This window comes from Labeo rohita, chromosome 4 (assembly GCF_022985175.1).
Source record: "Labeo rohita strain BAU-BD-2019 chromosome 4, IGBB_LRoh.1.0, whole genome shotgun sequence".
Classification (NCBI taxonomy): domain Eukaryota; kingdom Metazoa; phylum Chordata; class Actinopteri; order Cypriniformes; family Cyprinidae; genus Labeo; species Labeo rohita.
The window spans coordinates 23,733,820-23,752,240 of NC_066872.1; the positions used below are offsets into that span (position 1 = coordinate 23,733,820).

Here is an 18,421-nt window from a genome sequence, read left to right on the forward strand (position 1 = left end):
AAGCTATAAAAAATATATTAACGGAAGGATTTAATTAAGTATAAGTGCTGCTAGCGCATTGCTAGTTTTCACTGTGCCAACAGCTGAAATGCTTAGCCAGCACACTCTTTTAACTGTAGAAAAATTATGTTCTCTGCGATTTGAATGTTTTAATTAAAACATTGAATGTTTTAATTATTTATCTGTTAATCAATAGTGTAATATATAGGATAGTATATAGATGGTCATTATCGCATAAACAACTGGCTGACCGCACATGTGGTGACATTAAGTCCTGTAAATGGTTAGTTTGTAAGGCTGTACAGTAACTCTTTACATAAAAATCAAAGTTCACTGTCTAACCCTTTGAGCCGGTGAAGAGCAGATCATCAGTTGAGTCCACACACAGCAGGGGTTTTGTATGACCCTCAGCCACATGCACACACTGCAGTCTGGCTACTCGACTGGATCGGGCCGCCTGAGCTGGGCTCGCCACACCTCTGGACCAAAAAAAAAAAAAACACATGATACTGGTGTATTAAACACTCAGTCAAATCAGATTAATAAAACACTAGCTCTGTTTCAAACCATAGCAAGACGCCTAGCTAGTGAGCAATTTTAGGCATCACTGGTGTGGTCACAATTACCATTGTTCTGAATTTTTCCCATGCAGATTTTGCAACAGGTTCAATACACAGTGGTCAGCCAAGCCATTTTCTGTTGGTAATTGCAGTGAAATCCACATTACCAACTTGAACTCATTGTGAAATCAGTGTGGGGAAATCTTTTTCTCTCACATGAAACTCTTGATTGTGTAGATTTCTATAGAAATGACTGGATTCTAAGGCTGCACCCTAATAGTCTGTTAGTCAATGAGAAGAGGCTTGGTTGACTAAAATTTTATTAGTCGCTTAGTCGCAGAAAAAAAATCCACAGGAAGTGGCGAAGTCATGCAGTCCATGATGGACAGTTTGTTAACAGCTGGTCTATGTGGTAATACAGTACATCGGGCATGACATCCAAATTCATCATTCATCGACCTCAAATATGGCTTTTTATCTGAAATATGTTAGTAGGCTAGCAACTTTACATGGCTGCTCAATCTAATAACCTAGAAAAACGTGCGCTATTCAAGTGTCTGTGCTGAGTGTGGAAGTTGAATAGTAGCGCGCTTACTGCATGTCAAATTAAGGCACCGGTGCGGTCACTTGCTTTTAAAATACTTTGTCATTTTTGGTCATACAGATAAGAGTAATACATCTTTCGAATCTGTAAATACTCTATTTTTGTGCACGCACAATAACAACAAAACATTGTGCTTTTGTAAAATAATGAAAGCAAACAATGCGCTTTTTGCCGTCTCGGTCTCTGTAAACGTGTAAAAGAAAGAAAAAAAAGAAACTTTCAAATGAACCTATTCAAACGGAAAACAAATATACTCAGATTATGTAATCCGTATGAAACATGCATACAGGCACATCCACTAATACAGAAATTATGAGTCAGTGTCGCCATCTTAATCTTTTAAGCCAAAAACAAAGAAAGCACTATCAATCAATTATCAATAAATTATTATTAAGTTAATGCAGCCTCCTTGCAGTTTTTTCCTGACACATTTATAACTATTACTGCTGCCGGTGTGCTGTGGCAAGCTTTATGCATGCACTTTAGCGCATTTTAGGCTATGTAGGCAATTAAAGGAACATTATTATGATTTAAAATGGTTTATTAACAAAAGTGTGATTAGTCGATTAATCGCTTAACCCTTTAACTGTCACTCCCATTTTTTAAAACAGACATAAAAACGCAGACCAAAAATCCAGACATTTTTATAATTAATGAATGAAAACATTTTGTAGTATGGTTTTGATGTACATTTTCCGTGGTAATGCAATGTCTGATTTTAAAATGCCTTTCAAAGAATGAATATTGGCATTTTAAGTTTTGAACTGATATATAATTTCTTATGATTTCTAAAGCGTGATAGGGATAAAGGCAACGAAGAAAGTCTTTTGTGACAAAGGTCAGAACTCATGTTATGATGTAGATTTTTTAAGTTGCACTCTGGACATATATTAATCTATTACTTTTCCTACATAAGTTCTATCACAAAAATATATATGTATAGTTTGTCATGATCAGATTAGGATTTATTTGTAATATGGTGAAGTAAACGTAGGCGTCCCCCCCCCTTGGGGGACGGTGACAGTTAAAGGGTTAAAATGAACTACTAGTCAATGAGAAAAATCTTTAGCCCAGGGCAGCCCTACTGGATTACTTTAAAATCTTAATTTTAATGGTGCAAAATCCAGTCATTACAATAGGAATTCACATGATCATACACTGTTGCCAATGGAAAATAGGCCTTTTTTGGAAATCCTGACAAAATGTGACCAGACCTTAAAAGGTTGGTTGCAGCTTGCAGTATGACGCTGGCTTTTAAGACACCTACTTATAACCAGTTTCTACAGCAGAAGTGTTTACTCCAAATCTCTATGAAGTTCTTTCTTCTGCTGAACACAAAAGAAGATATTTTGAAGAATGTTGGTGACCAAACATATTTTTTTTCCCCATACTATTGAAGTTTACCCACATTCTGGTTACCAGCACTCAAAATTTTTCTTTTGTGCTCAACAGAAGAAAGAAACTTAGACAGGTTTGGACCATTGTGAAGGTGAGTAAATAATGACAGAATCTTAATTTTTGTGTGAACTATCCCTTTAAGACATGTTTTATGTAAAGGGAAAAGAAATGACTGGTGAAACTGCTAATAATTCTGTCAGAACCACTATCGTCAAAGATGACTGATAATTAGCATACAGTTCAGATTGGCTGTATGGTTCTGTTCAGGGCAAGAACTTCCTGCGCATACATGCAGCCTAGCATGGATGAGAGCAGGGAAAGCAGCAATAACCCCCCTAGGTTAAACAGAACAGAACCTACATAAATGTATTACAGATATCTTTAATGTTCAATAATTTAAAGTAAACATTTTAGAAATTAGTCTGATTCAAAAGGGAATCAGAAGGCCGAATCCTGACTTGGGATTGAGCAACGCGGAAGCTGCTGATAATACTTAAGGACCTTATATATGGGTGCTATGATAGAAGTCGCATTCATTTAAGTAGACGTGGATCACATGAAAGTCAGCTGATGCGAGCTTGACTAACCTGACCTGCCAGAACTACCACTATTTTCATCACAATAAATAACATCCTCAAAAACATCATAATTATGTAATTTTGAATGACTGAAGGCCTTTATAATAGCAGATACTTGTCTGTGCATGTCCAAAATTAATACCACAGACAATATGCAGTTTCATAACAAGAGCCGCCACTCCCACATTATTGCAGGATCAGACAGAGAAAAGAATTATGGGAAGATCAAAGCAAAACAGTTTTTGAAATTGAGAGACAGACACGACATTGAGTTTCTAATACAACATCAATCCCTGAACAGAACACCTAAATCAAAAGTAAAAAAGTTTTTGTTCACTGAATGAAAATATGGACATTCACTTTAGTAATACAGGACATTTAGAACATCTGTGTAGATGCTTGTGTAGCAAGCCATTTCTTACTGTTTGTCCAAGGTTTTGGTTCTTTCTGTAAGGTTCTGGCTCCTGTCCTGAGCTCTTCTGCGGGAGAGAGGTGAGCGATCCAGAGACTTCCTTTCTGTAGTCGTGGGAGATCTGGCACTGGAGCTACACATTAGACAAAAGCCAGTTTCACTTAAAAACATCACATCAGACGTAACTATAACAATTATTAGAATGTATTGACATGTTTACAGTGCGTTGCAAAAGTATTTATACCCCTCCATTTTTTTCATGTTTTCTTATGTTGTAGCTGTTAAGTTAAACTGCTTTAAATTAAACTGCTTTTTTTTCCACATCAATCACACACTCCGTACACTATAATGACAAGGCACAAACACGGTTTGTGACAGCTTTAGAAATAAAACACTAAAATAAGTAGATTGCATAAGTATTCACACCCTTAACTCAGCACTTAGTTGAAGCACCTTTACAGCCTCAGGTCTTTTTGGGTATGATGTGACAAGCTTTGCACATCTGCGTTTGGGAATTATCTGCCATTCTTCTCACGTCTTCACCTCTCAAACTTTGTCAGCTTGGATGGAGGCAAACGCACATTTTTAGATTTCTCCAGAAATGTTTGATTGGGTTCAAGCCTATGCTCTGGCTGGGCCACTCAAGCACAGTCAATGTCCTGTTGGAAGGTGAACCTCTAAATGCTGAATTTTGAATTTTTGAATTCTGAAATTTCAGCTGTTAGACCTCTTATTAAGAGGTGTGTGCCTTTCCAAATCATTCCCATTCAACTAATACCCCCAGGTTATCTTCACTCGAAGTGCAGTAAGTGATATGAATGTTGCTAAATTTCAAGTGTCCCAGATAAGAGTATGAATACTTATGGAATCATTTCGGTTTTTTATTTCTAATAAATTTGCAAAGTTGTTACAAACCTGTTTTGTGCTTTGTCATTATGGAGTATGGAGTTTAGATAGATGTGAAAAAAAGTCATTGAAAAACAGTTTAACATAAGGCTGAAACATAAAATGTGGGGAAAAAAAATTAAAGGGTATGAACACTTTCGCAATGCAATGTATGAAGAGTTTAGAATAAAAGAATGGCCACTAAACTGATGATTGTGAAAATAAATGTTTGCATAATACATAGATTTTGCTTTCTTTAAGTCCACCAAACACTTACGCAGCATTTGTCTTGGATGCTAAGTTAGGGTCTCTGTCCCCTAAGTGGGGAATGGGTGCCAGTTCTTTATGTCCTTCTGGACTTTCCACCACTGGAAGCAGAGGGGCAGAGAAACCCTCTGGAGGGGCGTCGGGGTCACCGGTGTTGGCATACAGCAGCTCCATTTGTGTGGTCGTTCTTCTGCGAGCCTAAATGTATCATATACTCAAATAATGAATTTGTATATCAAGGATAAGGACAATTTTGTCACGCTTTTGTCTTACGATCTAGTATTCAGCTCAGTTTATGCTCTCAGCATTGTTTTCTCCTCATTGAAGATAATTAGGGCTTCTGTTACTGTTATTACTGTTGCATGATAAACTATTATTCTGTGTCTATAATTATCAACTAGTTAAACCATAATTATGTAGATAGAACATAGTTGGAAGTAAATAATACAAAATCAAATGGGCTATTTTAATAAGCTTGTTGCAATAGGTTTTAAATCACATTGTATTTTTTATTTAGAATAAACACAAGCAAATACATGTGTAGAATCACTATTGTTCTACCTTGTTCCTGGCTTTGGTTTCTCCACAAAGTTTCATGAGATCCGAAGCCAAACAACTGCAAGAGACACAGAAACAGCAAAACTTGCAAAATTATGAGTTCCTGTAAGACGCTGATATTGACTGAAATGCTCACTGGAGCCAAATAACACTGATGCTGATGCTAATGTTATATAGTGCCTCCAAAATGTGCACAACAAACAATTTCAGGAGTATATTAAATCAGCCTTCACCAAATGACTCAACAACTGAACCAAGTGAGTGTGTTTTATAGATAAAATGACATCAAGACAGATTCACAATTCAGTTTAAAAGTGTTGTTGGCTTGACTGTAGTGCTTTTACCTTTTCTCTGTGGCTGGACTCTGTGCTGATTCATCGCTGCTGCTTTCATCACCGTTTTCTGAGCAAACACACATACACACACACACACACACTTCAGAATCACGCTTGTGCTCTCTCATTTTAGCTTTGTCAGTATGATATCAGTGAACATTATTCAAGCGACATGCATCACAGTGTTGTTATCACAACCCTGAATTCAACAGAACTAGAGGAGGAGGAGATATATGGTCAGTCTACAGCCAGGACACCAGCATTAGGGTTGCAAACATTTTTTAAGGATGTGTGGTCACTAAGTCAAAGAAAGGAAACTAGTAAATGAATATGTAGTACAGCTGTGCGTTTTACCACCTGAAAAGTGACTCTAATGCAGGGTTGCCAGGTTTTCACAACAAAACCCGCCCAATTGCAACTCAAAACTAGCCCAAAACTAGCCCAATCTATTTTAAGGGGGGGGAAAAACGAGTTCCGGAGGTAAAAACAACGTGAAAAACAACCTGTGGCAACAGTGTTAAAGTAGCCTAATTATGATAGGGATGGAAGATATACATGGTTTTATTTTTTTATTTTGTATTTTTCATATAGGTCTTAAAATTTTAACATTTTAAAATAAGTCTCGTCTGCTCAGCAAGCCTGCATTTATTTGATCCAAAGTACAGCAAAAACAGTAACATTTTGAAATATTTTTACTATTTAAAATAATAATTTTATTTGAATATATTTTATGTAATGTAATTTATTCCTGTGATCTCAAAGCTGAATTTTCAGTCACATGATCCTTCAGAAATCATTCTAATATTCTGATTTGCTGCTCAAAAAAACATTTATTATTATTATTATTGTATTGAAAACAGCTGAGAATTCAGGGTTCTTTGATGAATAGAAAGTTCAGAAGAATAGCATTTATGTGAAATAAACATCTTTTGTAACATTATAAATGTCTTTATCATCACTTTTGATCCATTTAAAGCATGCTTGCTAAATAAAAGTATTAATAAAACGTGTTAATTTCTATAATTATACTGACTCCAAGATTTTACATGGTATAGTGTATATTATGTTTTATTTCAGATAAATGCTGATCTTTGGATCTTTCTATTCATCAAAGAATCCTGAAAAATGTACTCAACTGTTTTATATATTGATAATAATAATAATAATAATAATAATGTTTCTTGAACAGCAAATCAGCATATTAGATTGATTTCTGAAGGATCATGTGACACTGAAGACTGGAGTAATGGTGCTGAAAATTTTGCTTTGATCACAGTAATAAATTACATTTTAAAACATATTCAAATATAAAAGTAATTTTAAAAAGTAAAAAATTTCACAATTTTACTGTTCTTGCTGTACTTTAGATCAAATGAATGCAGACTTGGTGAAAAGAGATTTCTTAAAAAAACATTAAAAATTATAACAAATCTTATTGTTCAAAAACTTTAGTGTATTAGTAGTAACTTATGACTGGTAGTGTATATATATAATATTTTAAAATATTATTAATATTTTTAAAAGAGAAGTCATCGTCGTTTTTACTAGCTAGATTTAAAATGTGAAAAAGGCTTAAAGAAACGAGTACTAACAATAAAAATAAATCTAGTAATATATATAAAAAAAAGTTTTTGAACTGATATATTGAATGAGACTGTTTAAAAGAACCGATTTGCATAAATATATCAAACTTCCTATATCTACCTGCATTTTTGCTACTGTAGTTGAAAATGTGCTGTTAACTATTCTTATAAATATGCTATTAAAATATCATAAGGAGTAGTCGAAAAACTAGGAAATTTATGGTAAAATCTTTGCAGTACACTAGTTATTTGCTGATGTTGGTTCATTTTCTATCAGCAAATAACAAGTCTCCTCTTGACTTATATCGAAATCCTCCAACATTTGTTTTTTTTTTTTTTTTTTTTTTTTTTAATAAAACCTTGTTTTGTACTTATAATTCATGACCGGTGTTTTGTTTCACATTCATTTGTTAAATATGGATATTTTTCTTACACAAATGCATCACTTCACTTTAAAAGGCCTTTATTAACCCTCCAGAACCATGTTGAGTACTTTTCATGATGGATGGAGGTGCTTTATTGGGCTTTAAAATCTCAACACCCATTCACTGCCATTATAAAGCTTGGAAGAGCCATTACATTCAGATCGTATTCGACTGAAGAAAGCAAACTATATACACCTAGGATGGCTTGAGGATGAGTAAATCATGATGTAATTTTCATTTTTGGGTGAAGTATCCCTTTAAGACTTCTAAAGTGCTTTTATAGTTGATGGTCCAGTGGAGAGACATGTTCCTCAAAGTGTAAAGTCCATAAGGGGTTTAAGCAAGACCCATGCAGCTCTACGCTACTGTTACTGTCTGTTAGTCTGAGGGAAAGACACATGCACTGGTGGACAGCTCTAGTGGCCTCTACTTACCCGACGACACGCTACCTAGTTCTGTTTGAATTCAGGCAACAAAAAGACAAAAGCAAATCAAAATCAAACTTAAATGATCTTAAGGAACAAGTCTAGAGAACGAAAACCAAACAGCTGAATGTGAACATGCGTTTATGTGTGTCAGACCTTGGAGAGCATTCCCGAGCAGAGCGTCCAGTTCAGGGTTGAGCTCTGCTTTCTCCTTCAGCATGTGGAAGAGCAGCTGGTTCTGTGTGGCGCTGTTTATCTCTGTCTGTTTCAAACGCCCTTCCATCACTTTGATCTGAGATTCCTTCTGTGCAGCTTGTAAGCCCTAAGAACAGTGTTGGACATTGAAAAGTTTGAGGGTGGGAAAATAATATAAACTTATATTATTATTGCAGTCTTTTCACAATTCTGTGAAATCTGAATATTCTGTTGTACTCGGAAATGGGTCATATTATGGATGTACTGCAAATGTCTTTTCACAGATTTCCGTCGTAATGATAATTATTGTAACAATGATAATCATTATAACAAATTATAAGTTAAGAATACGGCACTGAAGATATTTTGTATATATCTACCACTATCTGACAATCACTAAACTAGTGGTCTGAAATAAATTACTATTTAAAATTTGCAAAAAAAATACAAAAATAAAATAATAATTCATAAATACATTTAAAAAAATAAAATAAATAAATAAATAAAATAAATAAAATACATTTTAAAATAAATTAATATATATATAACATAATATAACATTAATATGATATAATATAATATAATATAATACAATTATAAATGGAATAAAACTTGTCAAGAATATTTATTAAAAATTAAAAAAAAAAACAGAAAACAAACAAACAGAAAACTGAAACAGAATGTGCTATGCAGGTGTATCCAAGGTTGTATATATTATATTATATAATATTATATTATATTATGAACTACATGAAATTTGTCACAATATTTATTCAAAATATAAAACAAAAACCCTAATAGTATAAAAAAAAAATAATAATAATAATATATACATATACATATATACATATGTAGAAAAAAAACAAAAAAAAAAACTTTTTTTTAAAAGCTAATAGGTTAATTTCAAATACAAATGCAGATTTAAGTATTAACTTTGGTATATTTAGCATCTCTCTGGGCTCCAGTACCTTATTGATGGCCATTGACAGGAAGTGGTCGAGTAAGACACGGGCTTCTGATAGTGTGCATGAGCTGATCACGGCAGAGACATCCACTGTATCTCCCTCCTCCTAAAGCAAAAAAAAAAAAAAAAGATTTAAGATTTAAAAAAGGTTTAGAACCATTGTATCAAACTTATCTATCCTACAATGCATTTTTCCATCATAAATGGGGACTGCTGCTAGGCTATTATTATTTCATTGTGTGTATTAAAGTGTAATACTGTGTATAACATAATTTCCTGTCTCCCATAAGCACCTTGGCCTCTTCCATCTGCATGATGTTGGCCTGGCAGTCTGCAATGCTGTCATTGATGTAGTCGATGTTAGCGGTCAGCGACTCCATCTCTTCATTGAGAGAGACAACAGTCCTGTCGGCATCCGTGTCTTCGCTAGCGATCTTGTCCCTCTTCCTCACCACCTTCTCTCTGCGCTTGGTCAATTCCTCACGTTGCTGTACACAGGGAATTAAAAGAACAGTTTGTCAGTTAACTCATTCTCAAATTCACTTAAGCTAAGCATGAGACCACAAGTTTACATTATGTCTTGTTTGTCCTAAGTACATTTTCATTGATGGTTGAAAAAGTAATAAATATAGCTGCAAACAGCATTTACTGGGGTTCAAGCGCTTTAAGGCAGTGGTTCCCAACCACGTTCCTGGAGGCCCCCCAGCACTGCACATTTTGCATCTCTCCTTTGTCTGACAAACCCATTTCAGGTCTTGAAGTCTCTATGAATGAGCTGATGATCTGAATCAGGTGTGTTTGATTAAGGAGGCATGGAAAACATGCCGTGTTGGGGGGCCTCCAGAAATATGGTTGGGAACAACTGCTTTGGCATTTAAGCACATATGAATAAAGACATAATTTAGGAAGCCTGTAACCACTTAAATCAATGATTTAGAAAAGCATTTTCATTTTCATTACCATGGAAATATGATGTTTTTTCATTTTTTTGACTGTAATAGCAGCAACTGTGGCCCGATCTCCTCAAAACATTGCATGCTTGTTTAGAATCACCTGTTGCATGTGCTCATCAGGTTTCATGAAGTTCTGAGTTTTCCTTTAGGCTTTTTAGAATTTTAGTTATATTTGGACAGGCCCCTTTTCTAAACGACCCCATTATCACTTTCCAAAGGGTAAATTTCAACAATTGCTTTGATAATTATTGACCTAGAGAGTCCAGGGAATTGTACTGCAGTATTTTTTCCCAGATTGAGTGAAAAACCTAGGACTAATTAAATAATTTACAATCAAATCATTTGACTGACAGCAGTGGTTCTAGAGGCAAAGTTGCCCGGAATGAGGAGTTCTATCAAATGATACAAATACTGCGTTTATGTGCGAAAAACCGCACAATGTACAATCACCCTTGAAAAATGTAATATTGCCCCCAGTGGCCGATTTCTTTCAAATTTCACACAGACCTTTGGGGGTGTGAGTCAAACAGGCTCATTGAGTTTCGTTCCGATCAGTCTCCGTTAACCTTGTCTAATAGGTGCTCAAAATCCATCAGCCAACGGAAGCCATGTTTTTTGATATGCAAAAATGTTGTTATAGACACTTGTGGCATTTTGGACCAAGACCATGCACAACAATGTTCATGTTAATAGGACAAATGGTTGCGAAGGTATCACCATATTTATGTTTTTCTGTCTTATAGCGCCACCAAGTGGCCAAGCTACATAAGTGTCCTGAGTTTGGTAAAGATATCTCTTTCCGTTCAGGAGTTACAGGCATTTTACTAAAAGTGGCCCTGGCCCTTTTGAACATTTTGGTGTCCCTTTGTGACAGTGAGTCGAAAGTTAAACTTTTTTTTAATTATTGATATTTACTCTCCAGAGAATCTTTCTGCCCTGGTTTGGTTCCAGTCGGATGAAAAACCTAGGACTAGTTCGCAAAATAAGGTCGAATCTGATTCCAGTGACATAAGATCAGCCTGCGACTGATGGTTTAGGAGTTATGAGTGATTTAGTACTTTTGATCGCTGTAGCGCCCCCGTTAGGCCAATTGGGGCGAGCCTTGTTGACACTGTAGGCGGAGTAAGTACCACCATCCCACCACGTTTCAAGTCTCTACGACTTACGGCTTGGTCTGCACAATCAGTTTTACATGGAGATTGCTGATCCTTGGCCATTCTAACAATTACAATAGGGTTTCAGCGCTACGCGCTTGAATCCCTAGAAAGCTGTTCTCGGTCACCTTAAGCAAGCGGTTCATGTCGGTCTCCATATTGGAGATGGTCATCCTCTGCATGATGATGTCACTGATGCGCCGCTCTAGCGACTGCCATTTGGCCCGCGCCGACCTAGTAGAATACACTCCTCCTGTTCTCATCAGGTATTTTCTGAAATACAAATATCATGAGCACATCAGTCACTCAAATATCCATGAGAAAACCTTTCTGAAATGAAACGCACTTTACCTTGTCCCATTAGGAGCCGTGGCCCCACTGGTCTGTGGTCTGACAGGTCCGACAGCTGTACGGGGGGGAAGACTCCTGCAAAGGCTCTGGTAAACTGACCTTACGGCTAACCTTGCCTGATGCTGGTCGCACCTGGCGCCTCAGGGCAGTTATCTGATTTAAAGAAGCAGAAAAAAAAAATCTTAGTTTCTGTGAATAATTAAAGGGATGGTTCACCAAGAAAATTAAGATAATGTCATTATTTACCCTCATGTTGCTCCAAACCCATAAGATTTTTGATCATCAAAACAAATGAAGCTATTTTTAATAAAACCTGAAAGATTCCCTGCATTGAAAGTCCAAAACTTTTGACAAATGATTTTTTTTTTCTTTTTTTAACAATTTTTAATAATCTCTAAGTCCTTTCAAATAACTACAGCTATCAAACCAGTGCTTTCGTAACAAAAAATTCCCAAATAATCCTGATTCTGTTACCTCCTCTGCCCTCCTGCGCAGAATGAGCTCCTGCTGTCTCTTTTGAGCCTCAAGCTGCCGTAGCTGGTGCTAAACGAGACAAGAAAGAGAAAACAAAAGAAGAGAATGAGCAGGGAATGTGTCTCCAAATATTCCATAATTCTCTCGGGCTGTTCTGGGTACAGTGTGTCACCTCTTGTTTGCGATGGTCTTTCTTGAGTGTGGCGATCTCTCGGTTGCGGCGGGTCTCTGTGACTCGGTTCTTCTCCTGCTGTTCCTTCATCTGTTTCATCAAACCCACCTGAGCAAAACAAAGCCCCCATGACAGTGATGAGACACCACTGCTAGTGTTTTAGTTTGAGAAATGCTACAGACACACACAAAAACAAACAAACCTACCTTCATTTTCTTCATCTCAGTAACTTCCTGCTGTAGCTTCTTCAGCTGTTTCTCGTACTGTGATTGGTTCTTCAACAGGCGTGCATGTTCCTTCTGCGCCGACTGCAGTTTCTGCAACTCCTTGTTCATGGAGTTCAGTTTCTTCTCATATTCTGACTTTATCTTCTTTGCTTTCTCCTCCGTACATGACTCCACTGAGCCTGCACAGAAATGTGATAGAAATTTAAAAATGTAACTTTTACTGTAGGTAGCAAACTGTTGTGACCTTCCATGACAGTTAAACTGCGCAACTTTCACTTTGCGGTGTGAAAAGGCCTGTATTCGTTTATTTATGCTTTTGCATTTTCATTCCAGCTATTTCCAGATCTAACCAGTAGAGGGCACTAGAGATTTTGAATGGAGCAGATGCATGATTTCATTCAAAATGTAATCATCTTTTTGAAATTCATTACTTGCATAGTTTGTTTATCTATAATATAAACTACTGAGTTATACTGAGTGTGTGTGTCTGTTGTACCCATGTTTTGCAGTACGCGGTCTCTCTCCAGCTGTGTGTCTCTGATTTTGCTCTGCAGCATCATGAGTTTCTGCTCATACTGTTGTTTGAGCGTGTGCAGACGTCTCTGACTGTTCTCCAGTTCATCGATCAGACGCTGTTTGATGGCAATCTCACATGTAATGTTGGCCAAATCCGCCTGGAAGTCCTCTGTTAACACACAAATGCACAGAATTAAGGTTTCTGACCTCAACAAAAGGAAGACTTAAGTTAATAACATTTTAATTAGTGCTGGGCAACGATTAATCATGATTAATCGCGATTAATCGCATCCAAAATAAAAGTTATTGTTTATATAATATATGTGTACGTGCTGTGTATATTTATTATGTATATATAAAGACATGCACATACAGTATATTTAAAAAATATATATTTACATGTATTTAAATGTATATATTTATATTAATTTAATTTATTATATATAAATATATTTAATATGTAAACATAAAAAATGTTCATACGTACAAGTTTGTGTATTTATATATACATAATAAATACATACACAGAAATATTCCGCACACCAAAACTTTGGATGCGATTAATCACGATTAATCGTTGCCCAGCACTAATTTCAATATTTTATTTGAGCACAATATCATGTAATAAATGTTAATTGAGTTTCCTATTTTCACAAATGAAGTCTGAAAAGCTCATGTGCCACAAATAAAAACCTAAAAAAAAACCTAAAAAAATACCTAGAATAGATTATCATTATTACCTTAATTGGCTTTTTTTTTATTATACAGTATATATGTTGTGTTCCTTAACTTACTTTTTACTTTTTAGATATTGTTTTTAAATGTATGTGTTATAATATATATATTTTTTTATATTAGAAACAAATCGCTTTTTTATTTTAAAATCTAGTTTAAATATCTGCAAGACTTATCCAACCAACATTTTCAATAAAATGTAAAAAAATAAAATAAAATAAATCATTTTCACAAATGAAGTTTAAAAAGCTCATGTGCCACAAATAATAAACGTCTATCTACTACAGATAATAAAATTGTTACCTCTGAGCAGAAAAATAAATAAATAAATACATAAAAAATATAAAAAATGCAATCTAGGCATGCTGAATAGATTATCATAGATTAAATGGGCTTTTTAAAATATACAGTATATATGTTGTGTCCCTTAAATTACTTTATTTTTCATTTTTAAATAGTTTTTAAACCTTAAATTACTTTATTTTTCTTTTTATAATGTAAAATTTTTACCTTATTAACAAATAGCTTTTTTATTTATTTTTTAATCTTGTTAAATTGTCTGCAGGACTTATTCCACCAACATTTTCAAAAAATAAAATAAAATAAAATAAAAAACAAGATCTAAACCATCACAGATTAAATGTAGGCATTTTTACCCTTTTCCTCCTCTATCTCAGACTCATCAGAACTGTCCACTTCCATCTCATCCTCCTCTTCATCACCCTCGGCTTCCTCACCTTCATCATGATCACTCACATCCTGCAAGAGGATCCTTGGCATCATTACAAGCGAATTTGGCCTCTGATCGCAGAGAAACTAAATAATCAATAAATTAAAACAGCATATCATTTGTACACACAGGAAAGAGTTTAACTTACTGCTTCTGGCTCTTCGCTGGCTCTCTCAGAGGCCTCTTTATCCTGCTCATTATCTGGCCCCTCCTCTTTTATGACACTGTATGACATAATAAGAATATCATTAAACCTACATCATCAAACTCAATAAAAACAAACCCCTTAGTACCAGCATTTGCATAAAAACCCCATAAAATTGTTGACGATCACAATTATCTTTGCAGTGTTGATGTATGTCCTATTTAAAGGGGCGTTTAAAACAGTTTATTTTGATTTCATGGGGTCTTTTAAGCACAAAACACTTGATTCCAAGCTCTGTTATCAAATGATTAAACCATTCAGTGTGTTAGTTTGAATTAGTTGAGCCTACTATACTGTTAAACTCTAAAACAAAATCACTTATTGATCAACATGAATGTCAGCTGATTACACATCTTAAAGGGCTACCAAAATAAAACCCGACTAAATTAAAACGATTTTGATAAAAGACTCTTTATTCTTTGTTCCAAACCCTAGTGAGCTACCTGCCTAGACAGCATTTTTAAGCAACATAGATTTTAAAGGCAACACAGATATGTTTTTTCAATCCAAATTTATGCTTAGTAAAGCATCAAAATATTAGCCTAGTGACATGCTAATGACAATATTTACTATAACTAATACTTAGATGTCGCTCAGTGCAGGCAAGATTCAATAAAAATAGTTAAATCTAATTGCAAATGCTCTGTTTCATTTAATAATTGTAGAAAAATCACATATTCAGTTGAGGTCAAAAGTTTACATACACCTTGCAGAATCCGTAAGGTGTATGTAATGTTAATTATTTTACCATAACAAGAGGTATCATACAAAATGCATGTTATTTTTTATTTAATACTGACCTGAATAAGATATTTAGCATAAAAGGCACTTACATATAGTCCACAAGACAAAATAATAGTTGAAATTATAAAAATGACCCTGTTCAAAAGTTTAAATATGGTTGATTCTTAATACTGTGTTGTTACCTAAATGATTCAGAGCGGTGTGTGTGTGCATTTTTCTTTTTCTTTTTTTGTTTGGTGATAGTTGTTCATGAGTCCCTTGTTTGTCCTGAACAGTTCAGCTGCCTGCTGTTCCTCAGAAAAATCTTTCAGGTCCTACAATTTTTTTTTTTTTTTCACCAAATCATAATGATTGTATGATTTCGAAATCCATCTTTTCATACCGAGGACAGCTGAGGGACAGCCAGGGGGTGAAAACTTTTGAAATTTAAAGATCAGGGTAAATTTAACTTATTTTGTCTTCTGGGAAACATGTAAGTATCTTCTGTAGATTCTGAAGGCCAGTACTAAATGAAAAAAATTATATACTTAGGCCAAATTAGAAAAATGTACACATTCTTATTCTGTTCAAAAGTTTACACCCCTGGCACTTAATGCGTCGTTTTTTTCTTTTTTTCTGGAGCATCAGTGAAGGTTTGAACCTTCTGTAATTGTTGCATATGAGTCCCTTAGTTCTCCTCAGTGTGAAAAGATGGATCGCAAAGTCATACAGCCATTGTTGGAAACGGTTAAAATACTCAAAAATGCTGAAAATACAATGAATTTGTGGGGCAATTTAACTGTTCAGGACAAACACGGGACTTATGAACAACTATCACTAAACAAAAAATAAATAAATAAATAAATAACAGCTGTTGATCATTCAGGTAACAACACAGTATTAAGAATCAAGTGTATATAAATTTTGAACAGGGTCGTTTTTATAAATTTAACTATTATTCTCTCCTGTGGACTGTATGTAAACATTTTTTATGTGAAATATCTTATTCAGGTCAGTACTAAATAAAATTATTTTGGTAAAATAATTAATATTTTGTAGATTCTGCAAGGTGTATGTAAACTTTTTACCTCAATTGTATGTATTATCTATGTTTTTAAGTAACCATGTCAAACTTTGCTGTGTGCTTAACCTGAGAAGCGCTACTTAGTGTTGCTGACTATGCAGGTACTAAACACAAAGGCAGCTCACTAGAATTTGAAACAGGTTCACAAACACTAAACCTTCGAACTGGTGATGTTTTGAAGTGTTATATTAGACAGGAGAAGAGGAAAGTACAATGAGTCAGCTTTTCCATGGTGCGATGACTATGGTTAGTCGAACAACTGCATTTAATGACATTCTCCAACCTGATGTTTTTAAGATCTTCATGAGCACCTTCATCCATCTGCTGGAGTCTTGAAGAGTGAGGGGGTTTGGTGGAGGTGAGGTGAGAGTAAGAAGATTATGTTTGATTAAAATAATCTGATGTAAACAAAACTTAGCAGTGACTACACTCCCAAGAATCATTGCAAATGACACAAAATCACTACACTCTCAAACGATCAATGTACTTTTGTATTAAACTGTTTTATACTTAAAAAAAAATGTACTTATATTCAATAGTTTTATATTATTTTGTAAAATAAAGGTTAAAAGGGATAAAAATTATCATTTATGAATATATTACATTAATTTCTGACTAACTCATTCTAAATTATGACCACTTTAGTTGCAGTATTATGGTCAGCTGCCTTATCATGTTGCATTTTGACTTGAAGTTTAACAAAAATGTAAGATTCCTTTTTTTAGCTCAGGGTAACTGACACAACCAAGCTGACAAATGCATGTGGGTGAAAAGGTCAGTAGAACTTGTGATGAAGATGGACAGTCACACATGAATGCATTTTTTTACAGCATTTTCAAATGTTTCCTATTGGAAGCAACTTATCACAATAAGGATGCCTGTGAGGAAATATAGAAACTGTATACCACATTTGAGGCATACAGCAGAGCAGAACAATCCCTGACACACCCTCTATTGTCCAGGGATAAAAAGGAAATCTGAGTTTCTTGTTCCTCAGCTGCATGGTTAAGCATCAGTGTCAGTAGCTTACCTCTTCTTTTTCTTCCTCTCCTTTTTCTTCAGTTTCTCCAGGTCTTTCTTTGCAATTTCAATGATCTCTGTAGCATCTTTTTCGGGTGCAACGAGGCCGGGGGTAATGGAGGTTGGACCATAAAATGAGGAGCGGGTGGAGGCACGTGACAGGTTCTTTCGCAGGTTTTCATTTACAGCCTCACTCTCTAGTAGCTTTGCCCTAAAGAACACACAACACACAAACATTACACATATAGAGAGGTTTTAAGAAATTCTGGGGTATGAATGTACTGTGTTTGCATGCATTACCTGAGCTCCTCAATTTCTTTGATGTAATTCTGAATCATGTTTCCGATCTCTTCACTTCCTTCACCTGCAAAAAGAAAAGAAAAAACATTTTGCTGGGTACAGCACAAAATGTATTTTAAAGTTGAAGGTAATGATCCCTTTTCTGTCTATGAGATTTTAATCCATCTAGATAAGTAACAATCGATCCATTTTGGTGCACCACTTCTTTTTTTTTTCTAAGACCTGTAAAAGAAAATGCGTAACCTTCTTAAAAAAGCTGTTCATCCACTTCAGGAGACCTAACAAAATATTACATTACAATATTACACAAGCAGAGCAAAACAAAACAAAAAGCAAAGCAAAACAAAGCAATTGTTATTTGCTATAATTTCTAAAATTTGTCTTAAAGCAAACCAAAGCAACGCAAACAAAAATCAAAGCAACCCAAAAACAAAAAAAAAACAAAACAAAGAAAAGCAAAACAAAACAAAGCAGAGCAAAGCAAAGCAAAAAACAAACAAAAATAATCCCTTTTCTGTCTGAGATTTTAATCCATCTAGATAAGTAACAATCAATCCATTTAGGTGCATCAGTTTTTTTTTTATTTTT

The 18,421-nt window shown here is 34.9% G+C and overlaps 1 protein-coding gene across 1 annotated transcript in view; it reads right to left on the reverse strand.

Moving 5' to 3' along the window:
• The window catches only part of LOC127163946 (kinesin-like protein KIF21A), a 54,666-nt gene that overhangs the window by 7,957 nt on the left and 28,288 nt on the right, over positions 1-18,421 (reverse strand). The window contains 21 exon segments of the mRNA XM_051107526.1: positions 343-479; positions 3,563-3,685; positions 4,715-4,902; positions 5,266-5,320; positions 5,607-5,664; positions 8,040-8,060; positions 8,187-8,352; positions 9,194-9,295; positions 9,483-9,677; positions 11,425-11,569; positions 11,648-11,713; positions 11,715-11,800; positions 12,122-12,190; positions 12,294-12,401; positions 12,500-12,699; positions 13,017-13,205; positions 14,428-14,530; positions 14,650-14,725; positions 16,797-16,844; positions 17,544-17,744; positions 17,834-17,897. Of these exon segments, the coding sequence (XP_050963483.1) occupies positions 343-479; positions 3,563-3,685; positions 4,715-4,902; positions 5,266-5,320; positions 5,607-5,664; positions 8,040-8,060; positions 8,187-8,352; positions 9,194-9,295; positions 9,483-9,677; positions 11,425-11,569; positions 11,648-11,713; positions 11,715-11,800; positions 12,122-12,190; positions 12,294-12,401; positions 12,500-12,699; positions 13,017-13,205; positions 14,428-14,530; positions 14,650-14,725; positions 16,797-16,844; positions 17,544-17,744; positions 17,834-17,897 (2,400 nt within the window).